At 46.7% G+C, this 18,678-nt stretch overlaps 1 protein-coding gene across 2 annotated transcripts in view; it reads left to right on the top strand.

The window, feature by feature from the left end:
- The window catches only part of TNFRSF8 (TNF receptor superfamily member 8), a 37,031-nt gene extending 21,225 nt beyond the window's left edge, over positions 1-15,806 (top strand). The window contains exons 4-11 of one of the 2 annotated variants that reach the window (XM_037881323.2): positions 837-992; positions 1,104-1,197; positions 1,578-1,936; positions 2,131-2,253; positions 2,739-2,789; positions 5,606-5,631; positions 8,820-9,039; positions 12,392-15,806. In XM_037881323.2, the coding sequence (XP_037737251.1) occupies positions 837-992; positions 1,104-1,197; positions 1,578-1,936; positions 2,131-2,253; positions 2,739-2,789; positions 5,606-5,631; positions 8,820-9,039; positions 12,392-12,639 (1,277 nt within the window). In that variant the 3' untranslated portion in view covers positions 12,640-15,806. The remainder of the gene's footprint in view (positions 1-836; positions 993-1,103; positions 1,198-1,577; positions 1,937-2,130; positions 2,254-2,738; positions 2,790-5,605; positions 5,632-8,819; positions 9,040-12,391) is intronic. The other variant, XM_043531709.1, reaches the window with a different exon arrangement.
- Positions 15,807-18,678: the final 2,872 nt, after the last annotated feature.

The following is an 18,678-nucleotide window of genomic DNA, read 5'->3' as shown; positions in this document are numbered from 1 at the left end:
TATTTTACTTTCCCACTTTGTGCGCCTACTTGAGCATCCAAATACTTGACTGGGATGTTCGGTTCAGTTTCGAAAAGTCATCCCACCCTGTGACATAATGTTAGAGAGAGGAACGAACCGGGGAGCTTGGATCTGAATTCAGATTTGCATCTTGGTTCTTCCAAAGTCTGGATCTGGGGTTCTGGTGCAGACCCATCTCTTGTGTCTTTCACCCCAGTGGATCCCAAAGAGTTTTGCAGATGCAGAACTGAAGTGCAAGCCTTACTGGGATTGCAGCTACCTCTGGGGTGACGCCCAGAGATATTTATCAATGCACAACAACGCTACCCACCAGGTTAGAACAGGGAGGCTAGTGCCATGTTTAAGAGATGCTACCAGGAAAATTTAGGGGATGGAACACAATTGCCTGAGCTAAAATTTAGCTCAGGCGGGAGAGTTAACACCCCGATCTTGCAGCCCGCAAGTGGTCGGACCCCAGTAATGACATTTCATTCAGAATGGCATTTCCAGCTGCAAAATGGCCCCCTGTGCTGGCTCAGTACTTAGAAAGGGGAATGCCACCTATCACCTCACAGTGCCACTTCCTACGGGACCTGGGATTTCCCCAGAGGTCTCCCATTCAGCTGTTGACCAAGCCTGATCCCTGCTTGGTTGATAAGACTCCAGCCCATTGGTCTGCAGGCTTCTCCTGCTATTGTGACTTAAGTTGTCGCTGAACAGAACTCTCATTATCTCGTGTCCCACCCTGCTTTCCAGGACCCCTGGATTGAAATAGCTCAACTCTTCTCCTCTCCTGCATCTCTTCCATGCTAATTTTTTCTCACTCCCCCTTTCAGAATTCGACCTTGTGGAGAAAGCCCCTTGCTCCTTCAGTTCCGGAAGGGTGTGTGAGTGCCGAGCAGGGCTGTTTTGTAAGGTTGCAGTTCTGAACAGCTGTGCGCGATGCATTTCCCACACTGTCTGCAAGCCAGGATTTGGAGTCCTAGCCAGAGGTAAGCATCCCACCCATGCCAGCCAGTCTCCTCTGTCTTTGGCCATGGGACGGTGCTGGTGACACGGCTCATTCTGTCACGTATGGCTTGACGATCTTTTTTTTTCTGCAGGCACCTCAGAAGTTGATGTCTCCTGCGAAGAATGCCCTTCGGGTACCTTCTCTGATCGGCACTCCAGCACCGAACGCTGCAAGCCTCACACAGAGTAAGCCCAGCTTTTTGCTAGTGAGCAGAGATTTGAGAGCATCTCTGTTTCTCTTATTGTTTGCACCAGACGCCATGGCCAGGGGGCGTTTTGAGTGGGGATGGACGAACCCCTCTAACCTCGAGCTCACTTGACTAGAGTGGGTTAGACTTGAACATGAATGTTAGATTTGTATCTGGCTTAAAGAGATCCTGTGGGCAGGGGGAAGAGTAATGGGAAGGGATGAGCTTCTGGCTAAGGGCAGATGACACAAAAATGAGCAAGGGGGTGGTTATCATTCAGGTAACCTCTCTCCTGTCTTCCATTCCCCCAAGGATTCCTCATGCATTTTACTCTGTGACCCATAACCTCCGTGTTCCCCTTCCCCTTCCCCTTCCCAGCTGTGCCAAGCTAAACAAGATAGCAGTGGGCAGCGGAAATTCCACACACGACCAAGTCTGCATAGATCCGCCTCCCACGCACCTCACACCTGCCACTTTGTCTGGGAAATTCAGCAACGAGCCAAAGGATTCCAGCAGGGCAAGACCACCGCACCTGAGCAAGCAGCCAACCACCGTGGGAGGCCAGCATTCCCACGCTGCCACAAAGCCAGTGACCAGGGCCAGCATCCTGACGAGTGACGCAGCCTCTGGCGATGCCAACTGGACCGCTACGGGAACCGGCGGTGGATCGGATACAAAACACGCAGCTGGCACTTCCCCTACCTCAGATATAGCTACAGAGAAGACTGCCAAGACAGGTAACAGCACTGATAATGCACGTGATGAGTGCAGCACAGGAAGGTGGGCTTGGGTCTGCGTGCGTGTTCTGGTGTGGGAACATCTTTCTCTCTCATAGTGCCTGTGGATCCCCCCCGATACCTTTTAAAAAAACCCTAGCTGGAGAACATGCAGCTTCATTAACGATACCCCTTATGCCCGCTCTGTGTTGCAGGTGATGGGAGCTTTGTTCCCTGGGGTGCGGTGGTTCTCTGCAGCATGGTGCTACTCGCTGGTATGCTGGTGGTTTGGCAAAGGAAGGTTTGCAAGCGGCGGATCTTCACCCTGAGTAGGAAAAGTGAGTTTCCTGAGCCCTCTAGCTGTTCGTTAACCCGTAGCATGCTGGTAGTGTCACCTGTTCTCCCAGAGGTTTGGGTGTCCGCTGCATGTGTCGGGAAGAAGGGCAAAGCCACCAGCCCTTGGGAGGCAGGCAGGGCTGGGTGAGGGCTCCAGGCAGATCCTGACCTCCCGGTTTTAAACGTTCGAATTCTATAAGCAGTTTGTGGAGGAAGAAAGAGATGGTGCTGCCATGAAACAAACGGGAGCTCACAGGCTGCGTGGGGAGTTTCTCAGAGGCTGTGGGAGAAATGGTAACAAAACGTCTCTCTACCCAGCACAGACCGGTGTCGTCCGGGGTCTGTTTTGTGCAGGAAGTGTGTTAGCTGGTATAGCCCCAAGCGGAGAGAGGGGAAGGGTAATCTTCATTGGTAATGATCAAATCTAGTTCTCCAGATGTTCCAGAGCTACTCTGGTGCTGAACATGGTGTCTCTTTATTTTCTCAGCTCCTGATCTGTATCCAGTCACTGCAGCTAGACCCAGATCTGTACGTCAGGGTAGGTGACTGATAGAGGCTGGAGCCATCGTTCTGGTCTGTCTTGGAAGGTTTTCTAGCTGAATTTCAATCTATTTTTATATTGATTCGGACAACTGTTACCGAGAAACGTTTTTACATTAGGAGACTTCTACGACGGGTGCCAGTGAAAAGACATGGCATTGCTCTCTCCAGCATTATTAGAACGGTGCAACAGATGGCGCTCTTCCATCTGAATTGATGCCCTTGTGTAGTAAGTGGGGCCCAATGCTGCTGGAGGTGTGCTGTTTTTTAGATGCAACTTAAAACCACAGTCCCTGACCACTGAAGGCCTTGTGGCATGTGTTACAAGAGTGGAGAGGGCATTAACCACAGTACCCTAACCAAACTCGAGCCTGAGTCATTATTGTCATGCTGTCTGGAGTGGCTCAGGACCATGAGTGCCGACAACAGGGCAGACACCCCAAACTGGTGGTGTATTCTAGACAGGGGCTCTGGATCGGGGGAGGGGGGGGGCAGGTGGCCAGGGCCTTCCCACTTATTACCTGCAGTACGGACAAGTGACTGGGAGGGGTGAAGAGAAGTGAGCAGGGGGCGATGCCTTGGCGGAAGGGGCGCCGATGGGGGTGTGTGTGTGTCGTGGTTCAGGTGCCTGGGGGGCGCCCCCTCCCCGTGCTTTTAGGGTACTTCCGACGCTCCTGGTTCTAGAAGTGGATTTCACCAAGCCAGTAACAAGGAATTCGCATTTGATCACCATACTAGCCTTACCACGGAGTTGCAGACGGTCCCCTTAGACTCTGCAGTCTGTCTTGCCATCCAGACAAACTGGACATTTGTTATAAATGATCACTTACACCAAAAAAATCACACCACATTCAGGTTGCTTCCAGTCCCAAGAGACCAGTCACTTACCCCCAGATCAATTAGCACCCTAGATCTGGCACCAACGACAACGCCTGTAGCTAATCCTGTAATAAACTAGCTAAAGGCTTATTAACTAGGAAAAAGAAATCGGAGTTATTTACGGATTAAAGTAAGCGAACCTATACACATGAATGAGTTACCTTCTAAATCGTCAGAGTGACAGAGTTGTAGTGATCGGTCAATTCCAAGTGTCTTTCAGGGCAGACCCAGGAGGAAGCCCTTGGGGATCTCTGGCTTCAATATAGGCTATGTCTACACTTGCAGAGTTTTTGCGCTGTCAGTTTCACTGGTGACAGTGAACTGGTGAAAGAAAAGCACTGGTTTGTGTACTCCCTTCCATAGGGCTCAGAGAGTGTTTACGTTTGCAGCACTTCCATCGCGGATCAAGGTAGCTATCCCCCAGTGCAGCTCTCTCCGTTTTGACGATAGGCCTTGTGGGAAGGGGAGGGAGGGATGATCGCGGGGCACCCTGGGTCCCTGCACAGCCCCCTCTCCCCAAACACTGATCAGCTCCAGTAGCTCAGCCTTGCTCCAAGCAGGGGATCGTTTGCTCCCTGGAGCAGTCAGCATCACCTGGCCAGTTGATAAGTGAGCACTTGCCAAGAAAACAGGAAGGGGAGTTTCAAAATTCCCGGGCTTTACATGGGGAGGGTCAGACGTCTGTTTACCTGGTGTCAGAGCAGCAGAGCTGCTGGCCAGAGTGGCCACCTAGGCACTGTGGGTTATCCTGCGGAGGCTAAAAGCTCTGTAAACAGGAAAAATGTGTCTTCACTTGCACATCACCACAAAAGCATCACCGGTAAGAGCTGTACGTCTCTCGTGGAGGTGGTTTTCTTTTTGCGGTGAAACTTCTGAGTTTCACCGCAAAAAGTCATTGGCAAGTGTAGACGCTCCCACAGTCTTTGAGCAAAAAAGGGAATTTTCCCGCTTTAAATGGCAAGTGTAGACATGCCCTTCGAGTCTCTGGCACTTCAGAGTGCAAACAGCCAAAAAGTTGGACATTTTTCCTGTGGCTTTGTTTTATTTCCTTCATTCAGCGTCCAAGCCCACAGGAGGAGCTTCCTTGCACATAGCGTTTCGCTCATGGATAGAGCCATTAACCAGTCCTTTGTATTGCAATGATTCTTGATGGCCCATCTGGCTTCTGGATGGGCGGAGGGAATGGGGGATGGTTCCCATGCTTGAGTTCACAAGTTCAGGGCAAACCTTTTTAAAGTTATAAAGCACAACTTACATATTGTCTTATAGCCTGGAATACAGACATTACAAGTGAGATTCATGCAGGCAGCAACTTACAAGCATTTCATAAAATCTAAACACTAAATACATTCTTATAAGACTAAGCAAAACTACCTATTCTGAGCAAAACTAATGTACGGTTGACCTGGTCTGGTCTCCAGCTATGAGGTTGTCTGCTCCTAGGCAGTTCCTGCAGCCTGGGCAAGAGCGGCCATCTGGCCTGCCAGCCTCACAATTACATTTTGCCCAGCTAACCTCCCCTGGCGATTTCAATTGGATAGTCTGTTCTATCCGGCTTTTCTTCTGTTCTCGTTGCCCTCATATCTAAATACATTCAGCAGGGCGTTAATCAACGTGACTAACATCTGCCATGTGTGGTTCATTCTTTATTGAATATGGGGTTCTCCTTTACTGCTCTGCTTAAACTATTGGTTATATGGCGGTGCAGCGTTAAACAGCAGCTTCATTCACTCCAAATGTGCCCGCATTTTAGTAGTAGGGAAGGAATGCAAAAGGTACGTCAGCTTGTAAAATAACTTAAAATCCCTCAGGGTAAAGGCTGCTGTACTAATACAAGACGAGGCATTGATAAATGATAATAACCATCTTGTGATTGTTAAATTAATATAAACTCACCCATGATATGTGATTTCCCCCCCCCCCTTCTCATTGTAGGTTCTGATCTGATGAAGAACTGTGCAGTAAGTATGAAATAGACTCCCCAAATCACTCCTGTTTTCCCTGAAAGGGGTACAAATAATTAGTGGTATTTTATAATGTCCTTTTAAACCATCAGTGACAACCTTCTCAGGTCAGGTCTACAGAACAGCCTTATATCAGTATAACGACGTCACTCAGGGGTGTGAAAAATCCACACCCTTGAGCGAGGTAGTTTACCAACCTAACCCCCGTGTAGACAGCACTATGTCGGCAGGAGAGCTTCTCCCATCAACATGGCTACTCCCTCTTGCAGAGGTGGATTAACTACACCGACAGGAGACGGTCTCCCATCAGCATCTTTACCAAAGCGTTTTAAGTGTAAACCTGCCCTTCAGTTTGCCCCTTTCCATTGTAACCTCTGATGTAAATGCACGTGGGGATGTATCCGTACTTATCTGTGGCCTGATCTTGGAAGCCTTCCGCTGGCAAAATTCCCATCTATGTTCTGCGGCTAATGGGGGTTTTGCTTTAGTGGGGAGTGCAGGCTCTGACCTGTTGTCATTAGATTGGGGGGGAACCGAAATCACAGATGCGAACGTGCCTGATCTTTTGGGAGCAGTTTGGATCTGAACTTTTGCAGTTTCGTCCCATCTCCACTTGTCACCCCCAATGAAGTCATTGGGATTGAGCCCCCTCTGGTCTCCCCTTCCCTTCTCTGCAGGTGTGGGCAAGAGCACTTGTCCTAAAATGGGTGTTAAGAGGATGTTGTTTGCCGGGTGTGCCAGGCCTGGTGTAACAACACCGACTGAAGCTGGTTAGCCAACATGACCCTCTGGAAATCATGCCCCCCCATCTACAGTGTGGGGATATTCCCAGTTAATACAAAACAATGGTAATGATAAAGTAAGAATATCCCGGGCTGGAGATGAATAAATCAAACATAAACAAACACAGTAACATTAGAGCACAGATCCTGAGCTGCAGTAAATTGTCATGGCTCCACTGAAGTAAATGTCTTTTGTTGTAAATTTATTCGTCTGTCATCTTTGAAGCCAACATGTATGCCGGGCTAGTGAGCTAGGTCTTGCGATTGAGCTCTGTATTTTTAAAAGCATTTCATTCCACCTGTTAAAATGTTTTGAAACCTCCAACTGTAAAGAAACCTGGTTTTACAAACTTCTACCATCAGTTCAATATTTCACGGCCAGCTGCTGCCGTCCATGAAGCTTCCTTTCGTACTTTTTCGTAGAAAATGAGTCAGAAGGTGCCAAGTGCTGGGAACTTCACACTTCAAACCCCTTGCTTGGTTTTTGCAGATCTAATCGTGTGCAAATAGCAGCAGAGCTAGGAACCATCAGCAAAATTTGGCTTTGTGACCCGAGGGCTATATAGCTTTGGTTAATTGGATCTGAGTTTCCTCTTTAAATAAATGAATAATAATTAACCCTGCCGGGGGGAGCTCTTCTGACACAGGATTGCAGTGACTCCATGCGGAAGTTCTGTAATACCAATTCAAATCCTGTGCTTGCTTGACCTTCCACAAGAGGGCTAGAAATCAGGGGAAATGTGCATGCATCTGTTTTCCTTTAAATTCATTGCCCCTTGATCACCCAGCACTCCATAAGTTCATGCTGTGCTATTTGCTTAGCTTACTACTAAATACAGAGCAAGACCGTCTTAACACCAGTCTAGCTTGAAGTTCTGCCTGAATACATCCATTAAAACAAAGTTCTTCTCCCTGGGATTTCTGTTTATTACACGTACAACGCTCCCCTTGAGCAGGGGTTCTCAAACTGTGGGTTGCGACCCCATTTTAATGGGGTCGCCATGGCTCGCGTTAGACTTGCTAGGGCCCAGGGCTAAAGCCCAAGCCCCACCGCCTGGGGCCGAAGCTGAAGCCCAAGGGTTTCAGCCCTGAGTGGCAGGGCTCAGGCTTCAGCTTCAGCCCTGGGTGGCGGGGCCCAGCTCACAGGCCTCCCCTGCCCAGGGTGGCGGGGCTTGGGCGGGCGCAGGCTTCGATGCCCCATCCTAAGGTCGTGTCGTAATTTTTGTTGTCAGAAGGGGGTCACGGTGCAATGAAGTTTGAGAACTGCGGCCCTAGAGCTTTGCAAATTCTATACTCCACCGCCGGAGTGCAGCTACCTCTAGGACAGCAACTGCGGGTGCACAGCATGCCGTGCTACAGGGGGGGAGAGGACAGTAGTGGCCATGGATGCGACTTCCATGAAAATGCCATCAGACCATGCAGAGCAGAAACATCCATATGCTTAGACAGTGGAGGTCCGTAGCGCTGAATGTCCATGACCGCACTGTGCAGTATCTGGTAATGCCCCAGGATCATTACTGATCAGCTGCAGCCAGGTTAATCGCGGGCGACCACATGACCGCTGCCAGTCTGTGACCGGGCAGTGACCCTCCTGACCTCATAGTTGATCTTCAGAGTTCGATGTGCAGGGACTTTGCCTCTGAGTCCGGCAACGTGACCAAAAAGGGCAAGCTGGTGGAGGCCAATGATAACTTCAGTCCTCTTGAGGCCAGTTCTCAGTGATATATCCCCATTGCTGATTGTGTCATGCAGAGCAGGCAGGAGATATATATATAATTTTTTTTAGGTCTCGTGTCACAAAGTTCATTGTATCAAATTTCTGTAGGACAGATGGTCTGTGTGTATGGGACAGGCCTGGGAATTTAGATTCTATCACTGGCTCTGCCAAAGACACTCGCTTTCTCAGTTTGTGCCCTTGGACGAGTCATTTAACTTCCCCCTGCTTCAGTTTACTCCTCGATCAGATGAGGAGTGCTATGAGACTTAATTCACCTCTGTATTTCAAGTGCTTTAAGACGGAGTAAAATTTTCAAAAGCAGCTAGGGTCCCAACGTGCAAAGATATTTAGGGCCTAAAATTGCAGGTAGGAGTTTAACCTGCTTAGGCACTTTATAAATCCTGGTAAACACCTATCAGCATCATTAGTCACCTTCGTATCTTTGTAAATCTGGCCCTAAGGAACTTAGGTTCGTTTGAATTAGGCTCCTAAGCTCAGAAGTCATTTAGGCCCTCTTGAAAATTGTACCTCAACTGATGGAAGGTGTTCTGTGAATACAACTATTATTCTCCCTGATTCAGAGGGATGCAGTTGCTTCCAAAGCTACTGCGGTCCCTCCCTGTTTTGTTTCTCGTCATGTGAGCTACAGGTTCACTGCCCTATTCATCTCCTCTTTATGTCGACAGAAGAGGTTCAGTATGCTGAAAGCTGACAAAGAGTCAGAAGAGAGGGAGTTACTAAACAGACTCCCCAACCCCATTGTGGAAACCAACAACAACTTGGTCTCCAGCTCAGAAAAAAATCCCAGTCCCGACTCAAGCCTGGCTGAGATGATCCAGAGCACTGGGAATGCCACCGACTATCCTGCTGATTCCCGAGTGAGGGACCACACTAATAACCGAATCGGTGAGTCTCGTGCACCTTTGTAGAATAGTGTGTGTGTGTGTGTGTGTGTGTGTGTGTGTGTGTGTTGGGGAGGAGGGAAGGAATTCAGCCCATTTGTCTCATTACTGGCAGCTTTTTAAAGTTTTCATTTACTGTCAGTTGCATGACTTTGGCTCCAGACAGTTCCTCTAACAATCAACCAAGCAGCACAGACTCCTAACCCGGAGTAACTACTGCCAAAGAAAACTGCTTAAAGGGAAATCAAGAGCTGCTGATATGGAGCAAAGGAGAAAATGAGCAAAGGCCATTTCCTGTGCAGCTGGGAGCATGCCCAGGGTGGGATTAAGCAGTACAGTGGGTGAAGCTTTAATGACTGAATATATTTTTTAAAAATATATTCAATCGCAACTCTTCTCTAGCCTGGCAAACTGTTTTTAAACGATGGTAATATTTTTCCCAGTGACATGTTTCACAGGCAGTTTCTGCAATGAGGCTGGAGGGGAAGATGCATTTGAGGGCCTCCTCTCCTCTACAGAAAATCTTGAGTGATGGTCCAGATCCTCTGCTGGAGTAAATCGGCAGAAACTCCACTGGACCTAGGCAAATTTACACCAGCTGAGATCTGGCCCTATGTGTATATCTGAAGGAAGGACAAATCTCCATTGGAACTTGTTCTCAGTTACAGGGAGACAGATGAGTGAGCAGATTTGAGTTTGATGTTACGAAATGATTTGGTTTGAGAGCTTCCCTTTATTTAAGCACATGTGTAACGAGGAAGGGTCTTCCTTAGTGATCGGTTGTCGAAGCCTGGTTGTCAGATGAACTGCAGAGTGACGAGATGTGGCGTGCTGCAGATTCTGTATTGCAGTGGCTCTCAACACTTCCCGACTACTGTACCCCTTTCAGGAGGCTGATTTGTCTTGCGTACCCCCAAGTTTCACCGCACTTAAAAACTACTTGCTTACAAAATCGGACCTAAAAATACAAAAATAAAAATACACTTCACAGCACATTACTGAAAATTTGCTGACTTTCTCATTTTTACCATTTAATTATAGAATAAATCCATTGGAATACAAATATTATATATTTCAGTGTATAATATATAGAGCAGTATAAACAAGCCATTGTCTGCATGGAATTTTAGTTTGTACTGACTTCGCTAGCGCTTTTTATGTAGCCTGTTGTAAAACTAGGCGAATATCTAGATGAGTTGATGTAACCCCTGGAAGACCTCTGCGTACCCCTGGTTGAGAACCACTGCTGTATTGTATGCAGTCCATGCTCTCTTCATGCCTGGTGCAAATGCTGAGAAACGCTTTTCAGTGAAGTTGACTAGAGGGCACGGTGTGGTCACGGCAGTAGAGTTTTTGGAACAGAGCTCCTGTACTGTGCTCCACCAGGAAAGGTTATCGTTAAAGTGCAGGCTTGTTGTGTACCAGTTTTCAAACTGATTGTATGTTTGGACGTCACGGCATCCTGGCTTAGTTCTTCAAACAGTCTGAATTAACATTCCCCAGAGATCTTGGCTGCCTGGCCTATTTTACTTTTTCCAGTAGCATCTGCCAGGTCATGGTGTATGGTATTCCATGGAAGTCAGCTCCCAATCTGGGATACCCTGTCCTCGTTAGTGCTGATCTTTCGGAACTAAGTGCCTTTCATAGGTCCTGCAAATTCATCAGAACCCTCCCACCCTGTGAGTGATGGACTTGTAATTTCTGCAGAAAAGGACCTGGAGATTACAGTGGATGAGAAGCTGGACGTGAGTCAGCAGTGTGCCCTTGTTGCCAAGAAGGCGAACAGCATATTGGGCTGCATTAGTAGGAGAATTGCCAGCAGATCGAGTGAAGTGATTATTCCCCTCTATTTGGCATTGGTGAGGCCACATCTGGAGTATTGCTGTATTGGGCCCCCACTACAGCAAGGATGTGGACAAATTGGAGAGAGTCCAGCGAAGGGCAATGAAAATGACCAGGGGGCTGGGGCACATGACTTGCAAGGCGAGGCTGAGGGAAATGGGCTTGTTTAGTCTGCGGAAGAGAAGAGTGAGGGGGGATTTGATAGCAGCCTTCAACTACCTGAAGGGGGGGTTCCAAAGAGGATGGAGTTCGGCTGTTCTCAGTGGTGGCAGATGACAGAACAAGGAGCAATGGTCTCAAGTTGCAGTGGGGGAGGTCTAGGTTGGATATTAGGAAACACTTTTTCACTAGGAGGGTGGTGAAGCACTGGAATGCGTTATCTAGGGAGGTGGTGGAATCTCCATCATTAGAGGTTCTTAAGGTCAGGCTTGACAAAGCCCTGGCTGGGATGATTTAGTTGGTGTTGGTAGTGCTTTGAGCAGTGGGTTGGGCTAGATGACCTCCTGAGGTCTCTTCCAACCCTAATCTTCTATGATTCTATGATAACAATGTAAAGTCTATCATCCCCAGGTACCGGCCCCTACCCACAGTACCATTGAACTTCAGTGACCTCGGGGTGGAGTGTGCCGTTCAAGTCCTAATGAAGGCCTTGAATGACCTTTCCCATCAGGGCCAGGTTTAACGTGTTGGACGCTACGTTCATGTCCTACAAATCTGTCCTAAAATACCCTTTCCAGTGTAGCTGATCCTGCATTGCCTGACCCCTGATACCAAGTCTCCTGTGCAAGACCTAAAAACAGAGTTCAGTTATCCCTCTTGTCACAGCTATCTGAGTTTCTTCTCAAATGAAAACTTTGCTTAAAGGCAGCCTTTTCATGCCGCTATTGTAGATTGAAGCAAAAAACACCTAGAGCATATTCTCTGGGGTCGTAGAAGACTCTGGCATCCTGGTAGCTGGCGTTATTAATTTCTCTGGTCCTTGCAGAAGGGCCAGAGCCTTGATCATTGTTAAGCAGCAAACACATCTTTCTGTTAGAGAAGAACTTAGTTTATGCATAGTTTATGCTGCTGGGTGAAGGGAAGGTGGTTCAGTAATCACAGATGAGATTTGCAGGAGAAGTGAACAAATATTGACCCCAAACTTTTTATATGATCCAAAAAATTTGGAAATTTTATAGTATGAAATATCCAGATCTCTCTTGCACATGACCTTTCCGTGCCCTCTCTTTCATTCACTGTGTTCAGTATTTAGATTCCAAATGAAAGGTGCCTTATGAATATCCAAGACTGACTATTCAGAACCAGTGGGACGCATATCAAAGGCCGGCATGGCTGTAACCATTTATTATAGAGGGGAATTATGCTCGAGATGGGCCAGATCTGCACACCTCTGAACTTTGGGAAAACCTCAGCTTGACATCCAAGCGTTGCAACAGAGGAAACAGTCTCTGGCTAGCACCAGAAATGATCATTAGTAATGCTCAGGATTGATTCCTATCTGCTTCCTTTCGCAGACAAAATATACATAATGAAAGCCGACACTGTGATTGTGGGGTCCATTTCAGAAGTGCCTGTCAGCAAGAACTGCGCCGTTAGAGGATATGAAAATGATGCCGAGCCCCAAGAAAACACGGAGGAAAAAGAACTTGTAATGCATTATCCGCAGCAGGAGACAGAATCATTTCCAGGAGGTGATGTAATGATTCCAGTAGAGGAGGAGGGCAAGGAATTTCATCACCCTACCACTGCCACTGAGAAGTGATGTCTTGCAGAGCAGATCTTGAAGACTAAAGCTACAGAGATGCCCAGGTGCGAGTGATATCCAGTGCACTGGGGAGCCATGAATGCCTTATTGTCTCAGATGCTGGAAGAATGGTTGGGGGTCATGGGAGAACTTTGATACAAGGTGTCATAGAATTGATTTCATCCAGGAAACAAGAGAATCGTCAATAGTAACAAGAAGAATTTGCAATTATGGATCACATCAAATATTTTTCTCCACTCCTCCTCCCCACATCCAGTTACAGATGGGACTGAATCAAAACCCCGGGTTTGAACACTCCAAAACTCTGAGGACTTTTGGATCCTGATCCAAACCCCACAGTTGCCCCATCTTCATAACTGAATGGAATAAAATCTATTTCCAAGCACCTCCATTGTGAAAATTCAAGTCAGGATCCAAAGACTGAATATTGGGGCCTATATCTATATTACAGTAGTTGTGCCGTTCCTATCATTGTTACCAACTCTTGGGATTTTATTGCTATACTCACATTTTTTTTCTGAAAGTACCAGCTCCTGGAGTGTTGTGATCACATGGGAATCTCAGCATTGTTTTTTTTATTTTTAAATAAAAGTTTCTAGCCCTGATGATTGAGGAGAAAAGCTTGGAAACATGACCTAAGTGTGCCCTCAAGGCACAGAAACTAGACTGTAAATAAAAACAAATCCAACATTTATTCATGATTTTTTTTTTAAAGCCAATCTCATGAATAGTTTGAAGCTGGACTCAAGGAGGATTTCCATGATCTACTTTTTTAAAATGATTTTGATAACGAAAACAGACAATGAAAAGTTCAAAAAGGTAAATGACTTATAGCTTGTATATATTTCCCAATACTGCATGCTTCACGGGACCTCCAATGCAGTTATGCTGTTTTATAACCCATCAAAGCTGCAAGATCATACAATACAAAACCAGGCACTACTAGATAGACATAACATGCTAGAAATAAAATAGGAGAAGACATACATAAATAGGGAGAAGAGGGACGAGGAGTCCAAGAGGAAGGGAAAAAGAGAATGGAGGTCTGGCATTCTTTGAGCCCTCTCTACCTCTGTTTTATCCAAATGTATCAAAAAAAGGAGTCCACGTTTCTTTCAATTCAGACTCCAAGGTTTTGATGTTTGGGATTGGCAGTGCTGCTACATCATGGCCTTTTCCAGAAAAAGCCAAAGGCTTTTGAATATTTAGATGTTGTACAGAAAGTGAACTTTGCCTCCGAGTCTGAATTAAGCAGGCCTGGTGAATATGGATATGGTCTTATAAGGAAAACAAAGGAAAAACACTGATTTCACAAAACAAAGAGATTTTTTTTTTATTAATTTTTTTTTTTAAATATAAAGACCACATTGCTCATTTTCTAAAACCATGTCAGTTTCTGCTGCTTTTGGAAGAAGTGCAGGAGGTGATCTCGGAAGCACTTATTTACATATTGTTTAAAAAAAAAAAAAAAAAACCTCTCGATTTGTCATCAAATTACGCAAGATGCTAACCTCTCACGCTGCTAAATCTATAACTGTAAATGTAATGCATCCGTGCTGACTGCGCTTTTGCACGATTATGGAAAATGAGCTACATGACAGTGCTTCTTGATAGGTTTTTTTTTTTTTTTTTTTTTTTTTTTTTTTTAAGAGGAACCACAGAATTACTACCGGCTCAGTAGTTTTTATATTGGACAGAATACAGTGACGGATAATTATGCTTCTCTAGTGTATTCATAAGAACAGTCATACTGCATGAGACAAATGGTCCAGCTAGCCCAGTATCCTGTCTCTGACAGTGGCCAGTGCTGGATGCTTCAGAGGGAATGAGCAGAACAGGGTAACTTCAAATGATCCATCCCCTGTCAGCCAGTCCCAGCTTCTGGAAGTTAGAGGTTTAGGGATACCCGGAGGTTGGGGTTGCATCCCTGATCATCTTGACTAACAGCCATTTATGGACCTATCTCCCATGAACTTACCCAAGTCTTTTTTGAACCCAGTTATACTTTTGGCCTTCACAACATCCCCCTGCAATGCATTCCCTCGACTGACTGTGCATTGTGTGGAGAAGTACTTCCTTATCCAGGGCTTAATTTGTGCCAGGGCTGAGCCCCAACCCCTCTCGGCTCGGCAGTTCAGAGCCGTATCACCTCTGGGCTTGCCGTGTCAGTTATGAAAGTAAAAAATTTGCTTGAGGCCCTGGCACCTCGTTCGTTACGCAAGCCCTGCCCTGATGTTAGTTTTCAACTAGCCTTTTATCTGAGACTCTCAGTGCACTTTACAAACCTTGGTGAAGCCTCGCGCTACCTGTATGATGGAGGGAAGAACTATGTTATGGGTGGGACCAGAGGCACAGAGAGTGTGACATTCCGAGGATGCAGTAAGGCAGAGCAAGCCGGAGAATCCCAGCATCCGGACTCGCTGTCTCTAATTCGTTTGCAAAACGACGCTGGGTCCAACGTGGGCACTCCCTTCACTCATTCCTTCTTGAATTCTCCTTTCCTCTCCATAAAGCTTCTGAGCTGCTCAACACGCAGTTTCTACTGCTGCTGCATGTGTCTTTGGCTCCTCTGCAGAGTTAAAGAAACCTCTTGTGTGTGCCTTCTCTGTTGTACTTGTTTGTTACATGCAGAAGACCTGCTGCTCCTAAAATCAAAAGGCAACAGTCTGGGTCTCTATTATTGTCTGTGCTCTTCAGTGGAAGTTGCACGTGGTGAAGACGGAAGCAAATTGAAATAACGTTTCTTGCTAAAACTTCTTGATATTGTGCAGCAGAAGGTCAGCTCACCAAATACTGTCGTTAACTAAGAAGGAAGTGAAACCACAAAGGACAAACTTGCCCAGACTTTCTTCATGTTAACCACGGGTGCCTCGTTGTTTCCCAGGGCTCAGCATGGGTTATGGAGAAATGACTCTTCTTTCAGCTATGAACACCAACGCGGTTTTGTGAATAACAATGCTCATGTGATCGTGATTGTAAGGGTTTTCCACAATAATGGAATTAGTTATAGAGGTGTGTGCCCTGTGCATATATGAACCTTGTTAAAACAACAGTTTTTTTGAGGGGGATCAAATGCATTTTCTTGCGAGATCTAATGTAGTTGGTTAAAATTATAATTTTGCTAACTTTTATGATGAAAAAAATTAAATGTGGTTTAGCCTGTGGGGGCACTTTTTTTCTTTTTGATATTCTTGAAACTTTGTATAAAGTGCCCTGTAATTATGCAAGTGTTAAAGAATCAGATCGGTCCCAGGAAAATGAAAAGGTGGGTTTTATTTTTTTCTTATTTCAAAGACCAAACAATTTTAACATTTAAGAAAGCAGTTTAGCACCTGCAGGTTCCCTCTTCACCAGGGAATGCAATTCACAGTCCAAAGGGTCCAATTCTCATTCCCATTAAGGCTTATTTACAGCATTCGGCAATGTGGAAAGAAGCCTTCATCTGGGTGTCAATAAACTTCAGTGTAAATTAAATTCAGGCTCAGAACTGAAAGTTTCTATTTCTAATTAGAACAGAAGAGCAGAAATATCCACAGAGATCATACATGTGCTAAAATGTATTGCTTGCCGCAGAGCTGATGTATAAAATACAGCTAGTGTTGGGAGTGGAGGGAGTAAAGGTGCTCGTGACTCTTTGGGCACACCCATTCCTTCTTCCCCCTTCCCTTTGGCAGGCGTTTATATAAACTTCCATTTTCTCCTTCCCCTTTAGCAGGTCCTCCATTCTAGCTCCGTGGCAGGTGCTCCGTGTGAACCTTCGTTTCCCTCTTGTCCACCATGCCAGTAATCCCCTTTCCCCTCATACAGGGAGACCCCGATATGCCTCCTTGTCAGTGGCTGTGCACAGTTCCCTGAGCTAGGAGTGCTGGATTGAAGAGCTGTGTCCTGGAGCCCAGATACTCAAATGAGTTCTGAATTTGGAACCAAATTTAGCCTTCATGGAGTATGAGATTACATTACATCATAGGTTAAGATGATCAGTCCTCACCTTGACTCCACTGGAATGTGTGGAGGAGAGGGCTGGATAATAGCTGATTTATTAGCCTGCAAGCAACCCCTGAAGCAATTTCACAGATGTTTGTACAGTGACTGTGTGGGTTGCTTGGAGTGTGATTTCCATCCCCCCTAACATCACACGTTTAGAAAGCATATTTGGTGGAGGATGAAGCTGTAGAAGGGACTGGAAAAAAGCTGAAGTGTTAACAAAGGCAAAATAGCAGCTCAGAGAAATAAATAATGAAGGGGAAACAGAAAAGGGACCACCTAGATAGAAACGTTCCTGCTGAGACTATACTACCCATCCCCACTCCACCCTGCTGTGTAGTTCCTGTCTTCCCCCCTCCCTCTAATTGGTGTTGCCCCAATCTATCCAGATACTTTTATGGCTCACATCATTGCGGCATCTGAACCTCCACCTTCTCTCCCTTCCCAAGAGATGACTTGAAGCCAGTGGGACTATTTCCACAAGTAAGGGGAGTAGTGTTTGGCCCATTAAACATGACAGTTTTTGCTACAGAGTAAATACAGACAAGGAAACTTTTATTATAGTCATAGTCTGTGTCTACAATGGGAAAATGTATCTTGATGTCAAACATGACAGCTGCCAATGTAGAGCAGGACAAGCCTGTGTAAAAACTTCTTTGCTGGTCATGGTTTTCCCCACTCCCACACAGGGATCATGTTACTCAGTCATGGTTAACTCTGGAGAGGACCAGGGCATTAACCAGAATCTGCTAACATGTTTTTAAACAAGTCTTGTCCCTGTCTACACTAGGTGCTAAGTCATGTTTACTATCATATTTTAAAGCCAGTTAGCTGGTCATAGTTAACCTTGAAAAGGTACCCTAGGGTTAATCACAAGTAGCAGACCTGTTCTTAAACACAATTTTCTTTGTCTGCACTAAAGACATGAGTCATGTCCCAGTGTACACAAGGCCTCAGGGAATAGATTCCAATTGGACAGGTGCAGCTGATTGTACTGCAGGCCATGGGTGCAGTGCAGGAAGGGGAAAGACGTGTCATTTGCCCTGGAGGAATATGTCTAATCCATCACACTTGGATCAGCCCCGCCGGGCAGTAGTGATGCTAGGTATGAGCAAACGAAGGGCTTGTCTACACGTACAGCACAGCAGATGCACCACTGTAGTGCTTAGTGAAGATCCTACCTACTCCCAACGGGGGAGCTTCTCCCATTAGCATAAATCAGGGGTTCTCAAACTGGGGGTTGGGACCCCTCAGGGGGTCGCAAGGTTATTACATGGGGGGGTCACAAACTGTCAGCCTCCACCTCAAACCCCGCTTTGCCTCCTGCATTTATAATTGAGTTAAATATATGTAAAAGTGTTTTTAATTTATAAGAGGGGGTCGCGCTCAGAGGCTTGTTATGTGAAAGGGGTCACCAGTACAAAAGTTTGAGAATCACTGGCGTAGTTAATCCACCTCCCTGAGAGGTGGTAGCTATATCAACGGGAGAAGGCTTCTTGTCGACCAGGAGTTTGGTCCACTCGGGCTAACTGTGTCGCTGAGCAAACCGGCGTTATAGCCACATAGGTCTGTAGTGTCGAGCAGGGCGTGTAAGGCATTTCTCAGGGCCCCAAGCGGGGGACAGGGCCTCAGTTTAGTATTGCCCTCCAAATCCCCTTCATCTCATTTAATGAGGACTTTTTACCCCCTGCATTAGTGGAGCTTGGGGTGGGATATTTTTGGTTTGTGGGAACAAGGCAAGGCAAGCAGTCGCCCTTAGCGGCCGCAAAAATATTCTTGCCTCGGGCCCCCAGCGGGCTAGCGCTGGCCCAAGCCTTGGGGGAGCCCCATTTGCCCTGTCCCAAGCCCAAGGCACGTGTGACCCATCCTGCGCAGTTGGGACTGACCTTTGGGGGTGGGGACTGGATCCGCCTCCTGCAAGCCGCCTTATTCCCTGGGATCCCTCCCCTCGGATCTTTGTTTCCCACCGTGCAGGGCCACACTCCAGGCGAGGCAAGGAGAGCTGCGGGGGGGGCCCAGAAGCCGCCCCCACGCCTGAGCCGGCGGCCCGGG

The sequence above is a fragment of the Chelonia mydas genome, chromosome 18 (genome assembly GCF_015237465.2).
Source record: "Chelonia mydas isolate rCheMyd1 chromosome 18, rCheMyd1.pri.v2, whole genome shotgun sequence".
In the NCBI taxonomy this organism is placed as follows: domain Eukaryota; kingdom Metazoa; phylum Chordata; order Testudines; family Cheloniidae; genus Chelonia; species Chelonia mydas.
The sequence above is the reverse complement of the archived record's forward strand: the minus strand, read 5'-3'. Positions and strand labels throughout refer to the sequence as shown.